Raw genomic sequence first — 21,273 nt, 5'->3', positions numbered from 1 at the left:
CTGAATTCGATTCTTAACGAAAAACATGGTTTCATCGAAAAAACTGCGTGGAGCTGAAAGAGAAAACGTAGAAGATGCTTTGTTAAGATGGTTCGAAATCTTGTTCAAAATGTAAAAATCTTGCATTCTTTGCACATTGTAGATAAGAAAATTGATGAACTCAATTTAAAATCAAATTGTGTTCAATCAAAAATCACAAATTTTTTTCATAAAAAGTGAAAATAAAACTAATATTTAGCGACGTAATTACTTTTTCCATCAATTTTTGCTTTACTATCTGTTAATTAGTTAATAATTTTTAAATAACTTATGCAAAATTGCAAAGCCAATTTTCAATCATTCAACTGTCTTGTGCAAAAAATATTCTTCAAAAAATTTGGATATAGTGAACCATCGGTTATAGTGGACACATTACTGAGTCCGCAGACGGTTCCCTATAGCGGGGTTCGACTGTATTTATAAATTTAATTTTATTAATTGTGTGACTCTATATATTTAATTTACTTCTTACTCCATTTTAAAATTTCTTAATCTATAGTTAAAGTTAAATATAAAAAATATTGATTTTGTCTCTATAGCTTTAATTCTGATTAAAATTTGATTTTTTTTTTTTTTTTAAGAAGAAACCTTTGAATTTTTTTAATTGTTTAAATCTTCGTGACAATATTTTTTTAATATCAATGCATTTTAGTTATTATAAAATTTATTTTAAAAAAGGAAAAAACTTATTTTTTTAAAATATTTACTTGTTTATAATTTTCAATTTTAAACATTATTAAATCTGGTTTAAGATTGTTTACAAATTTTTCAAACTGTATATCATTCAGTAACTTGTAAATTAAAATTCAGTTATTTGTGAATAAAAATTCATATGTTTACTTTATAAGTTATAAATAATTTTATGAGATCATATAGAAATAAAATCCACATTAAATGTATCTATTTAGCCTTTAGTTAGCCTAAATGTATCTTATTATAAAAGATATTCTGCTGTGCTATCGCTAAAACAACTATAGTGCATCTCGATAGATTTTGAGAAAAATGGCTTGGCAATTATTTTCTTTCTATTGCTAATCCTATAAATGCTAAATTAGAATTTATTTTTGAAAAAAAAATTTTTTTTTAATGAGTAGTTTACCAAACCAAATGCCATACCACAATACCAAATATATAAAAAAAAATCTCAATTTTGTCGCTTAGCTTACATTGATTTTTTCTATTGCACTGCAGTGATAATATATAACAGTATTTGAATATGAAAATTAGTATGATATTTGCAATGAAGAATAAAAACTGTGATTTGTTGATTTGATTGTATTTAAAAATTTAGTTATGATATTTTAGAAGTTCTTTACATTATCAAAATATAAAATAATTTATTTTTTAAAAAAAAATTCGGAATGTGATACTGTGGTTGGACAAAAGTAGTAAGTTTTATATTTCCTACTTTGTTTAAAGAGTATTCCTCATTATATAAAATGCCTAGACATTTCATAAATTTGGAAAAGTGTATAATTCTCACACTTAGTGCTTTGCCTAAAACTCAAGCTATTTTGTAGAATGCAGACATTTCATACAGTGAAGGTAACATATATACTGAAGTGCTGTATGCGGTAAATTTTTTTTTTTTTTCATTTTAGAGGTTATTTGCATAGTGAGGATAGAACTGATGTGTTACGAAATCAGGGCTATTGGCCTTCTTATAATGTTGCGTAAGTTTTTGTTTCTTAAAATTTGAATGAAAAAATTAATAAATTTCTGCATTTATAATAAACTATTTCATTAACTTCCATTCTAGATATTTCAAGGATATATTTGTTATGAGTGGAGCTCAAGCTAATGCTGACAAATACGGAGATTGGTTCACTTACGAGCGAAATCCTCGAGCTTTAATATTTCAGAGAGATCATAAAAAAGTTCAAGATATTGACTCCATGATCAAATTAATGAGGTAAAAATTTAAGTCGATTATTATTAAGTATAAAAAAGCCTTTTTTATTTAATTTCTTTGATATTGTTTTAGTTAGTAGTTTTTATTGTCCTTGCGTGTGATGGGACTGCTGTATACTTGACTGAATTTAGTTTCAGCATTCTTATAAAATAAAATAGAAAAACTAGTTTATGTTTCTAAAAAATTTTAGCTCTTTATTTAAAAAAAAATAATATTTTGATGTCATTTTAATGGGTAGTTTTTTATGTTTTTGATAGGTTGGCTGTATACTTGATTTGATTTCTTTTTAACATTTTTTTAAAAAAAGATTTCATTGATTTGTGTTTTTAAAACGTTTTTGTAACTCTTTATGAAAAAAATATTTCTGTATTTTAATAGGTAGTTTTTAATGTCCTTGATGGGACTGCTGTAAACTTGATTTGATTTAATTTAATTTCAACAATCTTAAAATAGGAATTCATTAATTTGTGTTCCTGAAAACTTTTAGTTACTCTTAAAGAATAAAAAAAAAAATATATTGATTATTTTATCTTTGCCTCTTAATTATGGTAGAATATTTCAATTTAAGTGATGCAAATAATTATGATTCACTTATTCACAACTTAATAATTAATGTTTTTATAATTTAGGTACAATGATTATACTAATGATCCACTGTCAAGGTGCAACTGCACTCCTCCTTACAGCGCTGAAAATGCTATTTCAGCTCGCTGTGATCTTAATCCTGTTAATGGAACATATCCATTTGCTGCTTTAGGTCACAGACAGCATGGAGCAACAGATATGAAGGTATTTCATGCTCAATTACTTTAAATAACCAAGTGTTCATAAAACACACATACATTTTTTTAAATGCTATCTTAACTGAAGAAAAAATGGTGAGCTATATAGCTGATATAACAAATAAATATTTAATGTTCAAATACAAAAAAAATGTGGAAAATCAAATTCAATAGTTATGAGATAGCGGAATGTATTATTTTTCTTTAGAAAATTTATACAGATTTTGAAATTTGTGATTTGTTCTAAAATAATTTATGATTTTAAAATAATAACTTAATCTTTAAATATTTTATGATAAGTTGGGAAAAAATAAAACATCAAGTCTCAAACTTGGGGAAAGAGAGCTTCTGGTAATTTTTGTTTATTAAATTTTTTTTTTTTAAGTAATCCTGTTTTTTACAAAAAATCTTCATGAATACTCCTTTTCATTCAGGATTATTCATAAGTGCCTTTAGGATTTAAGAAATATTGATTAAGACAAATGTAGCGAAAATAAATCTTGTACTAAATATAGAAACAATTTTAATTACAGCCCTAACCCTTGTCACACCAATGCAATAGTCTAGTTCCTGCCAGACTCCAGTCAAATTTTTAATTTCCAGTTGTAGTAGCATAAATGCTATGACAAAATAAATGCCTTTTTATACTGTGTCCACACTTGAGACGGTGTCTCTCATTGAATCAGGGGAAAAAAATTGTCTTTGATTATTAAATTACTAAAAAACTTAACTTAGTGGCACGGCAGCCTGTATAGGGCCAAGGTCCATTGTGCCCATCTCAGTTTTCTTAACCTGGGATGCAGGAGCAGATGTTTCAGTTAGGTGGTCAGCCGAACACGAAACCCCCAGTGTTTAGTTCCCAAACTTACTTGGTACTCATTTATAGACCCACTGAAGGGATGAAAGGCTGGGTCAATCTTCGATCCAACGAGGATCGAACCCAGGACATGCGTCACAGGAGCGCAAGGCGCTACCACCCAGTCACCGGGAGTCTGATTATTAAATTTGAGTTTTTAAAAGCTTTATTGAAATTCAGCTTTTTATTCACATCGTTTATTTTACAGTTGACCAGCTACGAACTGCAGAAAAACTATGAATTTGTTGCGATCAGTGGACCCACATATGATCCCCTTCCTCCATTCCAATGGAGCAAGTCAGATTTTGACAAGAAAGTAAAACACGAAGGGCATCCAGATTTATGGCAATTTAAACCAATTGTTCACAAATGGTTGTGAGTCCATTTTTTTCCAGAACTTGATGGCAGCTACATTATTATTACTGATTCAAACCATATACTATTTATGTGATTGTATGACATTTATTGTTGAATCAAGATATTTATATTGCAAATTTTATATGTATTTTTTGTTGAAATAAATTAAAATGAATACGATTATTGCAGTATTTATTTAATGAACTGGATATTCTCCTAAGTCATATTTATAATTAAATATGTTAGGCAAAAGAAATTTAAAGTTAGCAAAATCTTAAAATTATAAATCCCCCCCCCCCATTTCAAAGCTTGTTTATTTAAAATGCGTGTTCAATAATAACCTGAAAATTAAACTTTGTGATGATTTTTTTTTCAAGTTTCTAAAATGATGCTTTTAGTATAAGTTTTATTCAGATTAATTTTCACTTAGATTCTGTTACTCTTTATTATTAGAAACATACACGACCAGGCTGGTGTCTCTATACTTCGTTTATTAAATGCCTTCTCAGCCTCCCATGACATTCATTTTTGGCATTTAACGTGCTGATCAGTTGGCAAAAGAAGGTACTTCCCTCTCAGCCTCTCCAAACACGGCCCTCACTTACTCTGATTTATTTTCTATCCGCAAATCTAAAGTTAATAAAACGTGGCTTGTTCCACCGGATCACAATTGATATCTCCGCAAGCGTCCTGGAGGAGTCCTTGACCTTCAGGGTACACGTGCCGACCAAACCGCTACCCATAGATTTGTCGGTGGGCATACTAAGAGCCTCACCTTGAGTGGACAAATTAAGCTTTTTCCAACTTGTAAAAAGTGCAACTCCAGCAAGGCTACTCCTCACCATCTACTTGATTGCCTGGATTTCACCATGGCAGAGGTTTTTGAGAGATTCTCTTTTTCCTCGATTTTTTGAAAACTCGCGGCCTCATGGATTTGGTATAGCTCCGCTATCCCAGCTGGGATTGGAAACAACATACGCGAAGTATCATTGCTAGAATGGACTCATCCAATTTTGAGGATAAATTATTTTATCTGACCTCCAACGTTACATGATGCTTCAATTTAGTCTTCTGATTCAAATAAATTCATTTTGCATTAGATATTTTGTTTCATTGTAGAAATTTAAATTTCTAACTCATAAACTTAATGTCAGAATAGTTCAGCAATAAAAAAGGAAATAAAGCAAAATTTTTGCATAAGCTTTTATTAGCAAAAGATCTTCATCCTTCACAATTTAATTTTGAAAGTTAGGTATATACATTTATTCTTTGTTACAAATGTAATTTTTACACCATAAATTAATATATTCAAAATATACAGTGTTATAGTATTTGATAAAAAATAAATTTTAAAAAAAAGTATAAATGATAATGAAACTAAATAAAAAAAGTTTTCACAAAAGTTAATATTTTTTTAAAAATGATAAAGAAAAAGAGTTAAATGAGAAGAAGAATTAATTTATGATAAAGTGAAATGTGAAGGGAAAAGAATGAGAGCTATACATAAATTTTTACACTACCTTAGTATTAAGTAGTTGAGAAATTTAAAAAAATAAAACATTTTAACAACCATATAAAGTAAAATATATACAAATCTGAATGAAATTATGAAGTAATATAAAACTTTGATGCTTTTAAATGCTCAGTAAATTTTAAAATGTAACACTATTAAAAATAAAATAAAAAAACATTGCACAACACTATCATCATCACATGAAATAAACATATCAACCTAAATGTATTCCATAAAACTGCTCAAGTAAAAGAGGAATGAACTATTGAAATTAGGGTTATAATTATCAGCATAGGCAAATATCTGTTTAATCAGCTACACAATATTTATACCAATGCTAGTCAGATAAATACTTGCATATCTTATTAATGCTTCTTTTTTTTAAAACTTTTATTCTAAGCTCAATAGTTTTAAATTCTCTACACTTACATGAAATACTTTCTAAGTTCCAGGGAACAATAAACATGGTCTAAATATATATTTTAGACTACACAAAAACTACTAACACTCTAAATCTTTTATAAATATATTTGTATAATTGTACAAAATAATTGGCAATATATTTAAAATATATTTCCATATAAAGTATAAATACAAACAACCATAGCACACGTTTAATGGCACTGTGGTATAAATGCAACATTGTGAGCAAATGAGTTGGTCTAAGTTTTCTATTTTCAACAACAAAAAAGAATGCTGTTTTTTTATTCATTTTATATTAGATAAATAAAAATAATTTGTTTTAACACTAAATACCATTTGTAAAATAAGATAAAAATTGATATATTTACAGAGATTAACAAAAATAAAGTTAATTCAAACAAGTATAGCGTTACTAAAATTAGCATATTTGTTTTCCCCCCTTAAAACACTATAAGGACTAGTATAATATGCCAACATTCGCCAGTGTTAAAGTAATAAATTAGTTATTTAACCCAAAACATAATTTAAAAGAAAACATTAAAGATAAGCAGCATTAAATTATTAATTAGTTCAATTCATAATATTTAGAATGATATTTTAAGGGGAGAACAACTGAATGGGCATTTTAGGTACAACAGAAATCTAATTTACACAAAATGCTGTTTATTTTTTTAAATATTCATATTCAATATACAAATAACAATGAAAGCTAATTATGATATTATTAATTACCAACTCCAATGAATATAGATTTATAAACCACAAATGAATATGTTACCTAAGGCATTACAATAAAATAAAAAAAACTTATGCCACTTAAGATATTACAATACAGTGCAAAGATAGCAAAAATCTCAAATCTAGTTTCATTACTTATATCAATCTTCTAAATATATTATGATTTTCCTTTATTTCTCTAAACAGACATAATAGAATGAGGGCCTAATGTACTTGTTTGAACATGTTTTCATATGTTCGAAATATCTGAGTTCTTAGTAATTTAAGTTGGGAGTAATCCCAAAAAAACTACTGCATTTCAAAATTTTTTAAAAATATTTTCAAAAAAATATATATATTCAACAGTGTAAATTTAACATCAAATACTTATTACTGTTATAGCGTGAATTCTAAAAAGGAATTTGTTTCAAGTTAAAATAATAATTAATATTCCTGAATTCTTTTATGCCCTTATGCAACAAAATTCAATTGAACTACTGGTTTCTGTAACAATGTTTACAAAAAATGGCCGTTTTCCGATTCTGCTGATTGACAAATACAACAACTGTTTCACTTCGATGGCAGACATTCTGAAGAAGAGAAATTAGGGGGTTGGAAAATAAAATGCGACAATTTTAATTAAATTATACACTAATTAATTGAACAATTTAATACTAGTTTCTAATTAAGAGGCATATATGTTATGAATTACTTTTTAAAGTTTATTAATTTTTGGATTGATATCCAAAATTATAATTTGCCCTTAAATAGAAGTCACTTTTAATCCATATTGGCCAATTATTACTTCTAAAAGTAAATTGACATTCATTATTTTTATGAGTTATAATTTTGTACAAGGTAATAGCAATTATACTATCTCATTTCTTGAACAAAAGCTCTTGATTCAGAGTTACATTTTCCGATCAGTTTAGATATATATGTGCTTTGATGTATGAATAATATTTTGAAATTTTCAAAAGATTGGGGATTACATGTTATTATCAAATAAGATGAATGTTAAAAATAATTTTATCACGCAAAATTTTATAGTTTATTATTATGAGAGCTTAAACTTTTAATAGCAGAAATATTAAAAATGTAAACTCCTTATCACTGTAATCAAAAATATTTAAAATAATTACTCACCTCTATTTTAAAGTTATGTAATTAATGCTATAAAATATATAAATAGTTTAAGTAATATTTTTGATGATTGCAGACACGAATATCTATAATAAGACCAAAACTCTACTTTACAAACAAGCTCTAATTAAAAAGTCCCAGGTGAAAATTCTCCTCTAACAAAATGTCTATGAATCGTTTAACTGGCGGAGAAAAAATATAGCATGTGGCCAGCCAAAAAAGTTATTTAACCATTTAAGTTGGATTGTGACCTAAATTTAAAGTTGAGTTACTAACACCAGTCATGATTAAATAGCAATCGAAAGAATACAAGAGGTTTGAATTAAAGAATCATGTTACAGCTGCATAAGAGTGTTAGCCAGAATTAATTTCAGAGTAATATAGAAAATATATACCATTGCTTTTATCAGGAAAAAAAATTTAAAAATAAAAAATATTATATAAATATATTTAACACTATGAATACTTTAAAAGATTGTGAATAATGCTTACTTTGAATTGGTTTTTTATAATTGAGTCAGCTCTATCAAGGAAGCCTCGCATTAAACATAATATTTTTGATAATTTAAAGTTCCCCTTATTTTTTTTTCCTTTATATTGTGATGTAACAAATGAATAGCTTAGATATAAATTCATGAAAATGAACACTACAAAAGAAACATAAATTTTGTTTAACTAAATATATAATTTTTGAACTTAGTTCATCTCAGCATTAATACCACTAGTTGTAACAGTTGCATTTTTATCTTTAACCGATTTTAATTATTTTGCCTAATAATTAGTTGAAAAGTAATTTATTTTAAAGAAATTATAAACACCGAATGATTTTTATTAAAAACTACTTTTATCTTGTCATTAAAAAATAAAATTAAAATACATTTTCAAACAGAATTAAAAGCTTTTAAATATATCAACATATTTAAATATATTAGCACTTTAAATAAATAGCTTTGGGAAATGAAGCATTTTTTGTTGTCATTAAATGTGTATGTTTTGATCAAAATCTTAAAATAAGTACAAAATACAAACTCTTTGTGATTGCTTTTAAATATTCATTGTTTTTAAAGTATAAAATAATAATAGTTTACTATTCCTATAAAAAATACATCAAATAAGTTAAATGAAAAAAATTTATTTAAAAAAAATCTACTTGTTTAACTAATATGGTGAAATATGATTACTTTTGTTGTGTTTTTTATAACACTATGTTTAACGATTTCTCAAATCCTAAGGGTGACTACAAAATAAAAATATTTTAAATGCAAAAGAAAATTAAAATGCAAATGAAGTTGCCCTTGTGATTTTCCCTGTTTCTACTTTAAATCCCCTGATAATTCAAGGCTTCCTTTATTATTAAAGTCTCTAGAGGCACAGTTCCTGAAGTCTGCTAAATGCAAGGTTATATAGTTTTAGATCTATGAAATATTTTCTTTTCTTATCACAGTAAAAAATAATTTTATAAGAAATTTTTAGAATCACTGAGTACCTCAGTTTCATAAAAAATTTGCTTTAGAATAAATTGATTTCCAATTTTTTTTAGACTACAAAGACAAGAAGGGCACTTCTTGTTAACAGGCAAGAAAATGAATAAATAGAATAAAAGTATGTGTATATATATAAATATATATTTTTTATTATACATACACAAACACTGTGTGCTTCAGTAGGTATTTGCAATTAGTTTGGGATCATACCATTTTAATTTTTCTACCAATAGGAATTTTATGTTTTTCCATTAAGTTTATAAGGATAAAATTTAGAGTTACAATCAAATTTTGTGTGAGGTGCCTTTTAAACATTCTTCAATTATTAAGTGTCAGTAAAAAGACTAGAGTTCTTTCTAAATATGCACCTACAAATGATTTTGGGAAGCTTCTGAAAAGTATAATTTTTTGTAAAAGGCACACTTATAAAAACGAAACTTTTTTTTTTATATAGAAAAATCCTTAAAATTAGTCCTATTGGATCCTTGAGGAGGATTTTGTTTTCTAAAAGAAAGTAGAAAAGTCCTGCTTAAAGTATTAAAACATTTCCTAAAATTTATTGGATCCAATAAAGTATGTGATAAACCAACATGCATTCATTGTTCATTTGACTTAGTATCTGCCTAATGATGCACACAATTAATTGTAAAAAAATATTAATGAGAAAACAAATAGTTTCTAAACAAAGTAAAAGTTCAAGCACCATTTTGTTTCCACTAAGAAATTGTCTCGTGTTGCAAATTACTTTGATTCAGGTGAATCAGGTTTAAGAGGCAAACCAGCAGCATGCCTTTTAAGGAAGAAGTAAAAGATGCCAGCTTGGGCCATAACATCTACAGTTCCAGCAGTTAGAAGATCAGAGGGAGATGAACTTGAAGAACGACTGCCGGGCCTTAATAAAGTAGGTCCAAATACAGTTGCCAAGTTATGCAGAGACATCTTATTGGTAACTTCACTTTGATGAATTCTACAATATGTTTAATTACATTTAATAAGTTAAAATAATGAATACTTACACACAATTTTATATACATTTCTCGAGGTTGGGAGTCAGTTTTGCATTATATTATTGATTTGTGGAATATGCTGTAAAAAATTTGTCGTTAAAACAGCGTTCTAAATTTGAATTACATATGCTCCATGAACAGTAAAAATTTAAAAGCAATTTAAATTTGAAAATAATTTTATGGTCATTATTTTCATTTTCATTTGTTTATTTGTAGAGAGAATTTTACATTTGTAGAAACTAAAGGTAATCAGATAAAGCATGAAGCTGCATATAATTACATAGCAGCTTTTTATAACTTATGGTTTTGAGTTTTAAGGGTCTGTATACATAAATATTTTTTTTTTTATTTCCAATGGCAGGCCAATTTAAAAGAACAAAAGCATAAAATAACAAGAAAAACAAGGCAAAAAGAGATAAATAGAATTAAATGCATATTGACATGCTTAGCCCATACGGGCCCTAGCTTCCCAGTAGCGTCCACATACAGTAGTGGAGATGAGCGCAGGACAGATGGAAATATGGGGCAAGTCCATGTCCTCCCCAAGGCGACAGAGCTTGCATTTAGGAGAGTCAAAAATGTTTATGCTAAAAAGGTGTTTGGCCAGACAGTCATGGCCCGTTACAAGTCTAAAGAGAGCGACTGCCGTAAACCTGGGCTGATTTGGGATAGTTAAAATATGGTTGAACCAGGTTTTGTGTATATTGCTTGTACGGAAATTCTCTGAGAGCATGTTCCGGAATCGGTTTCGGACCAGCAATTTAAATGAGTGCAGAGAGATGGAGCAACGAGATGCTTGGGCAATAGTATACTGAGTATACATAAATATATAAGTGATAACTTTTACTTTGACCATTATTATTTTTTCTGGCTGGGATAGTCTGGTTAGTAGGGCATTGGAGCCCATGTTCAAGAGGTAGTAAGTTCAATCCCTGCCGACCAAAGACTACCCGTGTAGTAATTGGTAAATGGTGCACATTAAATATGTCAAGTCACGAAGTCCCCTAACAAACTTTACCTCTGGGGGTATTGAGTTAGAGATTGATCATTCTCTGGTTCAGGTCAAAAATTATGATGTGTGGATGAATGATCGGATGTATGAATGGGATGCCCTATAAATGGACTGTCACGTGTGTGCGGCTGTCACATTCTTGGCCATAGATTGCACAACTGAGTAATAAGAAATGCACCCTCTGCCTTAAACTCACTTAGTTTCACGAAACAAACTTGCTGGTATTTGGCAAGTGGCATTAGAAACAACAACATCCACCATCAAATTAAAAAACAGTTTCCTAATTTTACCTTTAATTTATATTTAATTATTTATTTTTACTTTAACAATTAAAAAAAGACTTGTCTCTTAAGAATCCAATAGTCACTATTTTATTTTCATTCAATTGGCTTCTTTATTTTGTTATAGTGACTTACCTTACAAGATGGTCCAGTAAATAAGTAATAATTCCTCTATTTATTTCAGGTAACTCTTGAAATAATAGTAATAGCAGTTTACTTTTTTCCTCTTGATTACTCATACCTAATAACAAAAAAAGTATCTTAATTAAATATTCAGAATTTTTCTTTTAAATGAATGTTATGATTAAACTTACATTAAAATTATTTCCTCTAAGTGTTAAATAAAGAAAAAAAAGACAGAATTATTTTAAAACTTACTGAATGCGCGGAAAAACTTTTGATAAAGAGAATCTGTGAAAAGAGCTTCAGGTAATTCCCTCAAGTACATTTTAAACATTCCAGTTACAGAATGTATGTCAACTTCTTTCAAAAGTTGCTCAGCTTCATAGACATCTAAAAATAATAAAAAAACCTTTTAATGCTTTCAAGAAACAATACAAGCATAAGGCAACAACTTCTTATTCAATATTACATATTTAATAACTCTCAACTTACTGCCTTCAATAAATAGTTGATAAATAACAAGAGCAACAAAGTCTTAAGTTTAAGACATTTTTCTACAGCAACATTCATTAACTGAATGAAAACTGTAGTTTGACAGCTGTTACTTAATAGCATTTTGAATTTTCCTTAATTAAAAAGTCACTATAATTTGATAACAGTAATTAATGGAACCAATTTATTGGCAATTTTAAAACATATCAATGGTTTGAAAAAACTATAAGATGTAAGGTTTTGTGGATTTTCATTTGATTAACAGAAAATCAATACATTTTACCTTTCATAAAATCATGTGAATACTATGAAAGTTAATTCATTTAATAAATCAAATCAAATCTTACGTTAAAAATAAACCTATTAATGCATAGTTCCTGAAAGCTTAATATCAAGCCATGGTAGCTATAAAATTACTTTATTGAGCAATATATTTAGACAAAAAGTAAATAAAATTAATCAAAACATATTCAGAGAAACAACTAAAGATACATCCGTTAAATGCATTTACATAATTATGATAGGTGCTCTAGTCTTAAATGCTTCAAACATTGAAAACAGTCAATGCAAATGCTATCATAAAGCTATATTCTTTGTCTTTATATTTCTTAAAAATAGATATGCTTTAATTTTGTATCATGCATACACATATATATATCAATTAATGTGTACTATGATGACCACTGTGGTTCAAACAAAAATGGACATTATAACTTGAGGTCGCTATATCATGACTATGTAAAATAAGTGAAAATATTTAATTATATTTCAAAAATACTAGACATTTTGAATAGAACAATGTGAAAAGCATGTTTTTACATTATACATGGCGAAAATCTAATTCCCTTTTCGAAAATGAGATTTTCGAATTAAACACTTTTTAAAAACACCCATTGAAAAAAGCACCTTTAAGAGCTTTTAAAAAACGGAAATTGAAAATAAGCACCTTTAGCACTTTTCAAAAACGCTACACACCATGATATAGCATTATTTTTAAAGCTTCTCATTATGCATTCCCATCACTTTGGAAAGCTTTCCATTAGTGAATTTTTTTTTTAAAAAATTTTAATGTCCAATTGGGCATCATTTTCAAAAATAGTTAAGTTTTATCGGCATTAAAAATGTCTATCTCTTTATAATCCTGAATAATATTCAGTCACATTTCAGCTTTTCACTTTTCTACAACTGCTGCACTAACATTTGCTTCTTCCCCAGCAATTTCTCAAAAAGAAATATTTTTCTGTCTTTTAGATCTATCAAGCCATTCATAAGAGTAATTAAAGGCATTACGCATAAAGTAGTGTAGTTTGACACACTGTAAAGACATGCTGTCATTTGTAGTCCCAACACCAGGAAGTTTAAGTATGGACGGTTGAAAAATAATCTGTGGAAAAGAAATTTAAATACACTATAACCGAACTACCAATATTTCAGCAGTTCACTATAAGGGTTTCAAATAATTTTACTTAAATGTGTCTTCGGACACAGGTCGCTAAAAAATTTCATGGCAACAGTGTCCACTACATCCAAGGTTCACTTCAACTGTATACGAAACATTAAATGTGAAAAAAATACAGAGTATCTGCTAAATTTTAGATTTTCAAATCCATGACTTTTCCTGACTAATTTCAAGAATTTTTCATGACTTAACGAAGTTACTATTTTTACCGACAAAAACACAACAATAAAGTTAAAAAAGCATCATAACAACATTAATTGAAATGATAGGTATAACCAAAACTCTGCATCTTCATATTTATAGAGTTTAAATTTAAAAAACAGAGGAAAGAAAGAGTTGAAGCAATAAAATAGCTGAAAAAATAATAGCTGAGCAAATATGTTTTTTTTCTTTTTTTCTGCAAAATTATATTCTAAAGATACTTTTCTAGTTCATCAGAAAGGAAAGAAATACTCCTGATTTTTCTGTTCTCATTTCGGAATTTTAAAAAAAAATGTGAGAATGACTGGCTTGCTTCAGCTAGAATTTTATATTGATAAAATAAAAATAGTAATAAAAATTCTAAAATCACAGAAGTTTAAAAGATAATTAGCTCTAGAAATGTTTTTTCTTTCCTTTTTTTTGAATGAAAACCATAATTCTTAAAGAACATGATAAAAATATTTTATATTTTAATAAAATAAGACTGTGAGTGGGGATTTTGTTAAAAATTCAAATCTTCGGAACACCATGAAATTGGGGGGGGGGGTTTCATTTTAAAAATGTGATTTTTTGGCGACCTAAATCCATGACTTTCTATGATTTTTTTTAAAAAAATAGTTAAAAATCATGCAAAATTTTGTTTAATACCTTTCCATGATTTTTCATGACTTTCCAGGTGTGTGGATATCCTAAAAATATCATTATAATAAAGGAAATTCATTTTTTACTAGTTGCTCAACTCTAACAAACATGCTGTTATTCATTGGATTTTGGAAATATTTGGTATAAATGAAGCATTGCATATACATAAGTTAATAGAATACAAACAATATAAAATTTAAAAAATAAATTTTATGTCGATATTTTCTTTTAGAATATTATCATTCTACGCATATAAATATCATTTAAAATAATACATCATAGGGGAAAGATACATTTAAGAAAAATAAAGAAGGGGCAGTCATTTTCAATAAACAAAATAAACAATAAGAAATTCAAAAAAAAATAAGACGCAAATGTCACGTTTTATCTCAAAATTAAACCATCTAAAGAAAACAAAATATTGCAAAAATATTGAATTTTTTTAAAATAGAAAATCATGATAAATAAATGTATTGTACCATTTGAAAGAAATTACTAATGTTTAAGAATTCTTTTGATGTTTTGTAAAATGTTTATACAATAAATACATGTTGGACAGCAGATAAGTATTATATTATTTTTTTCTTAGCAAATATTACTAATGTTAGTACTTATATTTGTTTTTTTTTTAAAAAAAAAAAATATGTCTTACCANATCATAAGAAATTTTGTTCAATACCGAAATTTATGACTTTCCAGGTGTGCGGATATCCTAAAAATATCATTATAATTAAAGAAATTAATTTTTTACAAGTTGCTCAACTCTAACAAGTATGCTGACATTATTTATTGGATTTTGGAAATATTTGATACAAATGAAGCATTGCATATGCATAAGTTAATAGAATACAAACAATATAAAATTTATAAAATAAATTTTATGTCAATATTTTCTTTTTGAATATTATCATTCTATGCATATAACTATAATTTAAAATAATACATCATAGGGGAAAGATACATTTAAGAAAAATAAAGAAGGAGCAGTTATTTTCAATAAACAATACGAAATTCAATAATATAAGAGGTAAATGTCACGCTTTACCTCAAAATTAAACCATCTAAGGAAAACAAAATGTTGTAAAAATATTGAATTTTTAAAAAAAAGAAAATCATGATAAATAAATTTATTGTACCATTTGAAAAAAATTATTAATGGTTAAGAATTCTTTTGATGTTTTGTAAAATGTTTATACAATAAATACATGTTGGACAGCATATAAGTATTATATTATTTTTTTTCAGAAAATATTACTAATTTTAGTACTTATATTTGGTTTTCTAAAAAAAATAACATGCCACACCAGGAACTAATGGCTCTAAGGTAAGGCGGCCAATCTCTGGTTTAAAAATTTAATATATCAGTCAAGATTTAATGTATCAGTCATTATATAGAGGAAGAGCTGGAAAAAGCATTAAAAGTAATTATATATTTTTTTAAAATTATAACATAATTTTAAGTGTGAAAAACATACTTGTTTCAAAGCTTTTCTTTAATCTTTGTACATCTGATGCTGAACCTGAAACTCTATATATTCCTATCTCGTGTATGCCACGTTTTTCAACTTCTCGAATACAACTGAGGATAATAAATGGCACAGTAGATTTTTCTTTCCTGAAAAAAAGTTCCAGCACATTTTAAACAAACTCATATAAACAAACAGAATGTGTTTCCTTTTAACTTGTGTGAATTTAATAAATCTCTCAGCTTAACCCACTGACGGTTTTGCACATAAAAAGTCATATTTTAACTTGCAGTTATCTGCTCCGCAAACCGGTTTTTAAAAAACCAGGTTTTTTCCATGTCAATAGATAGAGAAATAGTGAATTGGGGTGAAACAAGTCTCCCAATTTTACCCATTTGTTAAAGCACCAGTGGGTTAAAACAATTATGTCTTATTTCTTAAGCACATATTGCTTAGGTTTTTAATAACTTTAAATTAAATAAAAAATATTAAAACTAAGACAAATGAAGAATTATATAATCAAAATGATATTGCACTTTATAATCCATACATAATATTAAATCATTTTAAACATATACTATAAAATTTAAATCATATTTGAAAGTAAAAACTATATTTTTTTCACAATATTGGGTAAGTTTAACGTTTCTAATTAGGATCTCAATTATAAATAGAAATTACAAATCAACAAATAAGTGAACAATGCAAGGTTATTGATTTTTGAAGTTCAAAAACTCAATAATTAAATTCAGAACTACTCAATTGTGATAAGAATATTTTTTTTCCATATAACCAACAGACTGATAGAACAATAAAGTTTAGCATGAATATAAATAAGGACATAAATGCAATGTTCCTTGTTTACAATTTGAAAAAAAATTACATTGTGTATGCTTTTTTTCAATCACAAGTGTATCATGCTTCACATCAAAATATAACCCTTGAAGTAGGTTATAATTGTTCTGCATGCTTCAAAACCAACATTTTGCAACCCCCGTTGAAGCAATCACTGTATTTGTTCTGATAATCTAAAGTAATCAGGACAGTATTTTTTATTTTGAATTGCGCCTGCTACAGTGACATAAAATTCTTCTAAAATATCATTGCTAAATCATGCCCTTTTTTTTGTAGGAGAGTTTAAGCATTTGAATTAAGATTAAAAAATTCTCTTCTATGTTCAAATAACCTTTTCTCTATGCTTAATATTTTGCTATATCTTTTCTTGTCTACAGGTTCTTTGAATACCTGAAACTTATAATTAGTTCAATGTAGGGTATTTTACTTATTTCTTGACTGTCGCAGATGATAAACACAGGACACTCACAAAACTCAATACAGTGATCTTTTTGTATTAGAAATCTAATGTTATTTTACACACACTTTTAAGCAGATACATATTGAAGTATCAGAATTTTTTTTTTTTTTTTAAATCTTCAATTTTCTTTTTGAAACTTTCCTTCACTTTATCACTCTTATATAATTACATAAGATTATGATAACTACTTCGGTATCTCATTATTCACTGTACAATTTTATAAGATATTATTGTTAGCATTAAAGCTCTAACAAGTACAGATGTAACTGGCAATGCAACAATGCTCAAAATTTGACAGAAAAAAAAACTATGTTACTTCCAAGGCTTGGTTGCATTATTCAAGAAAGAAGTACTTGAAAGCTAATTTTAGAAAGAATGAACTACATGCAAAATAAGGCATCATATGTCGTGCTGAGCTGAAAAGAAAGTATGTCAAAGAATTTAAATTTCTGAAGAAAAAAAAAATTTTTTTTTGGTGCATAATGCTACTAATAGATAGTCAAATTTGCGAAAACCACACATTTTTTCAAGGTTTGGGCTCAATTTGCTATCAACAGATGTAAGCACAAAATTAATTATTCTTCGAATTTCAGTACCTTTGAGATAAATTTTCTGCACCGTAGCCTTTAATAAAAAAAAAAGAAAGAGAGAAAAAAAAAATTCAGTACATCTTAATGTACAATATCAAATTTAAACAAAATTTGAAATGTTTTAAATCAAAAATTTGGAAGCAATTTCAAGAATAATACTTACTTGCAGACTTGTTGAATTTTCACACCAAACACTCCACCTGACTTTGAAGATGGAATTCTTCTTAATGAAAGTTCTGGTGGCTCATATTTCAAACCAACAGTCAACATAAGCTTAAAAAATAAAATACTGATATCAGAAAAAAAATTACAATACAAATTAAAAAAAGAATAGAACATGGATAATTTTGAATTTTTTTTATTTAATATCAAAAGAAAGTGACAATGCAAAAATGCATAACACCTACCCCTTATTTGAATAATAAAGGGTATTTGAAGAAAAAAATTATACTCCCATTATACACCTGAAATCTCAAGAAAGACTTATAAGATTACAAAATTTTCACTAGATGATAAAAATTTAATGATCTTACAATACATGATTTATAATACAGTTAAAAATAATTACTACACAAGAACATTAGTGCAAGCATGTGAATTTAATTACATAAAATAAAGAGCATTTTGTTGATGCATAATAGATATTGCATTTTAAACATAGAAAATGAAAACCAATATCACAACACTGGTTAAATTATTTTCTTTTTCAATTTTTTTATTTTATTTTTTAAAATGTATTAAAACAAAGCAATTTTACAAAAGGATAGATTAATTTATTATGTAAAGCAATAGTTTCTACTTTGTTACACTTATTTCAACTTTACTTAAAAGGATGCTCAGAAAAACTTCTAATTAAACTGTAGAATTTTCACCTACCCTGATGCAAACTTCATGGTTTGAAGGTTATTATGCGCTAAAAAATTAGAGCACACACTATTTTTAAGTTACATATTATACACAAAAATGCATTTTCTCTGAATAAAAATACCCTTTTTCAGATGGATTTAGCTTTTTACTCTTAAAATATAATGGGTGACCAAAATTTAGAAAATATTTTGCTCAGTAAGAAGAGTGGTTAAAATTTTAAGCCCTTTTATGTTCAGATTTTTTTTTTCTTCTTTTTTGTGTATTTAGCAATATTTCTGAAACTATTTAGCAAATTAAATGAATTTGCCTACATTAATAAAACTTGTTCGAAGACATTACAAAGATGATACCACGAAAAATAATCAATGTAGGGACTAAATAATTGATTTCATATTTTACACTTTGTAGTGAGACAAAAAAATCTTAATCATATTTTTTTCTTATTTCGCACTGTTTTGGATAAACCTCTTTAGATTCAGAAAATTCCCTTAGGTGAATCAAGGAAAGTCTAGAGTTCAGTTTTGAATCTCTTTTCGAACATATATATGGATTATTTTCTCATTTCGTTAACTTTTGCATCCTTAAGCAAAATTTCTCATTGAAATATCTATTTCCATTAGTTAATGGTATATTTTACTTACTTTATTTCTCGCTGGTTGTGGATTTGTGACTCAAAGGCAAGATATTAATATAAAATTATCAATATTAAGTTAAAATTGAGATGAATTTTTCCTTATTGACTTTATCCAAAGTTGAGGTTTTAAGAAAATCGCCCATATGTATCTGTCTTGTGAATTTTTTTGTAGTTGTGTCTAGCTACTGATAATTAAACTGTCTTATGTTATATTTTTTCCTTCACAAGCAATAAAAGAAGCGGCTATATATGGCGACAAATATTTGACAATGATTTTAAATCAATTCTAATATTTAAATTTAAAGTCACATTTGTAGCCAAAATCTATTCCTAAAAAAAACATTTCTTGTTAGGTATAGTGCAATTCTGTCACTTAAGAAGATTCTTTTATGAATGAAAGTGCATTTACGATTACTGAATAAAGGAAGAAAGTGCTGTTTAAATATGTCGTCCTTACACTTTATGAGAATTCTTAATGTGAAGTACATTTTCAAATCAAATTTATTTGTGCACAATCAAGAATTGTACTGTGATAATTGAAGTTAAATCACTTTTCAAAATATTAATGTGTTTCCTGTGTAAAGTTCGATTTTTCAAATTTCAGATTCCATACATTTAATAAAATATAAAAATTAAAGTTTTGAAAATATATATATATTTTTCTTTTAACTTACTGCACATTAGCACAAAAAATTATAATTTTTATCCTAGCAAGCAATAATTTTGATGCAGCCGAAAGCAGTTTTAATAAAAATAAATTTCAGCATACTTCCTTCAACTAAATTAGTTAATTAATTTAAATTAATATGGAAAAGAGTAATCAGTCTAAATTTTGTTTTCAGCAATCAATTTAAACAGTTTGAAAAAATATGCAAAATTATTTTCTAAATAATGCAATTAATAGCAAATGAGGAACTCAAATTTCAATGAAAGATCAGCTTAAGAATCTAATATTATGCATCATAAAATTTCAAAAGTTAAAACAAATTGTATTAAAATCTTATTTTGAATTCATACTTCTTGCAAACTGACTGACTTCTCCTGTATTTTGTCTGTTAACCAGGCTTGACTGAGCTCTAAAGCTCCTTTCCCTCTGAGTATTGGCCCTTCTGCGGTGTTTTCGTAGCATAGAATTCTCAAGGTTTGAGAACCTTCCAAATCAATTATAAAATCCTAAAAAGCATGAATAGCTAACCATTAATGAGAATTCAAGTTTAAAACATTTTTAACACATACAGTTATAAAGCAAAATTAAATTTACAAATAAAAAAAAGTGAATTATTACTTTGCAACAAAGAAAATGCATGATATCAAAAACTATAAATGCGAATATCACTACCAAGTTACAATTAATGACTTTTTATTATAACTGATAAAATAATGATTAATAAATGGTAAGTTTTAAGGAGATTGATTACAATACTATAATTATGAATGTAACAATTATAAACACTAGACCACAAAAAAAAAATTTTTTTAATTTAATTGTCGCTGATTTAAAAGCATAAAATTGCAAAAAAATTACATTGCTACATTTTTTAGAGGTGAAAGTTTAAAAAAATTTTGATTGGACAACCAATTTTTTTCCTTTTTAAATAAAATAAAAGGAAAAGAATATGATTATCATACAATAAAATTTGATTGGCCCTCAAAGTTGTGCATATGACATTTGTCCATTTGAATCAAATGTAATCAAAATAAAATAGCATAAAAAAATATACAACATATTGGCTGTTTAGCATGTGCCTGCTTTAAGAGAGGAATCGATTTTTTTTGGCATCACTGTTGGCAAAATGCAAACATCGAACAAATGCAACGTATCGATCATGACTCATTACACAATTAAAAAATGGCGTTGCAAGCATGGAATTCATTGAAAAGTACATTTTGATTTTGGGTCTTTTTATAATACACATCAAAATTGTTAGAGCAAAGAAAACAAACATTTCTTTCTCTGG

At 27.0% G+C, this 21,273-nt stretch overlaps 2 protein-coding genes across 3 annotated transcripts in view; one reads left to right on the top strand and one right to left on the bottom strand.

Moving 5' to 3' along the window:
* The window catches only part of LOC107453159 (putative phospholipase B-like 2), a gene marked incomplete at its 5' end in the record, with an annotated part of 18,796 nt that extends 14,670 nt beyond the window's left edge, over nt 1-4,126 (top strand). The window contains 4 exon segments of the mRNA XM_016069866.3: nt 1,641-1,712; nt 1,799-1,951; nt 2,581-2,740; nt 3,798-4,126. Of these exon segments, the coding sequence (XP_015925352.1) occupies nt 1,641-1,712; nt 1,799-1,951; nt 2,581-2,740; nt 3,798-3,968 (556 nt within the window). The 3' untranslated portion in view covers nt 3,969-4,126.
* A 1,009-nt stretch (nt 4,127-5,135) lies between these two features.
* LOC107453110 (Rho GTPase activating protein at 1A) overlaps nt 5,136-21,273 on the bottom strand; it is a 55,581-nt gene continuing 39,443 nt past the window's right edge. For both annotated transcript variants that reach the window (XM_071183652.1, XM_043039348.2), the window contains 6 exons: nt 20,333-20,488; nt 17,978-18,087; nt 15,919-16,058; nt 11,905-12,039; nt 11,662-11,767; nt 5,136-10,193 (listed from right to left, as the gene is read on the bottom strand). In XM_071183652.1, the coding sequence (XP_071039753.1) occupies nt 9,968-10,193; nt 11,662-11,767; nt 11,905-12,039; nt 15,919-16,058; nt 17,978-18,087; nt 20,333-20,488 (873 nt within the window). In that variant the 3' untranslated portion in view covers nt 5,136-9,967. The remainder of the gene's footprint in view (nt 10,194-11,661; nt 11,768-11,904; nt 12,040-15,918; nt 16,059-17,977; nt 18,088-20,332; nt 20,489-21,273) is intronic.

Source organism: Parasteatoda tepidariorum, chromosome 7 (assembly GCF_043381705.1).
Source record: "Parasteatoda tepidariorum isolate YZ-2023 chromosome 7, CAS_Ptep_4.0, whole genome shotgun sequence".
Taxonomy (NCBI): Eukaryota; Metazoa; Arthropoda; class Arachnida; order Araneae; family Theridiidae; genus Parasteatoda; species Parasteatoda tepidariorum.
This window is presented reverse-complemented; position numbering and strand designations above follow the sequence as displayed.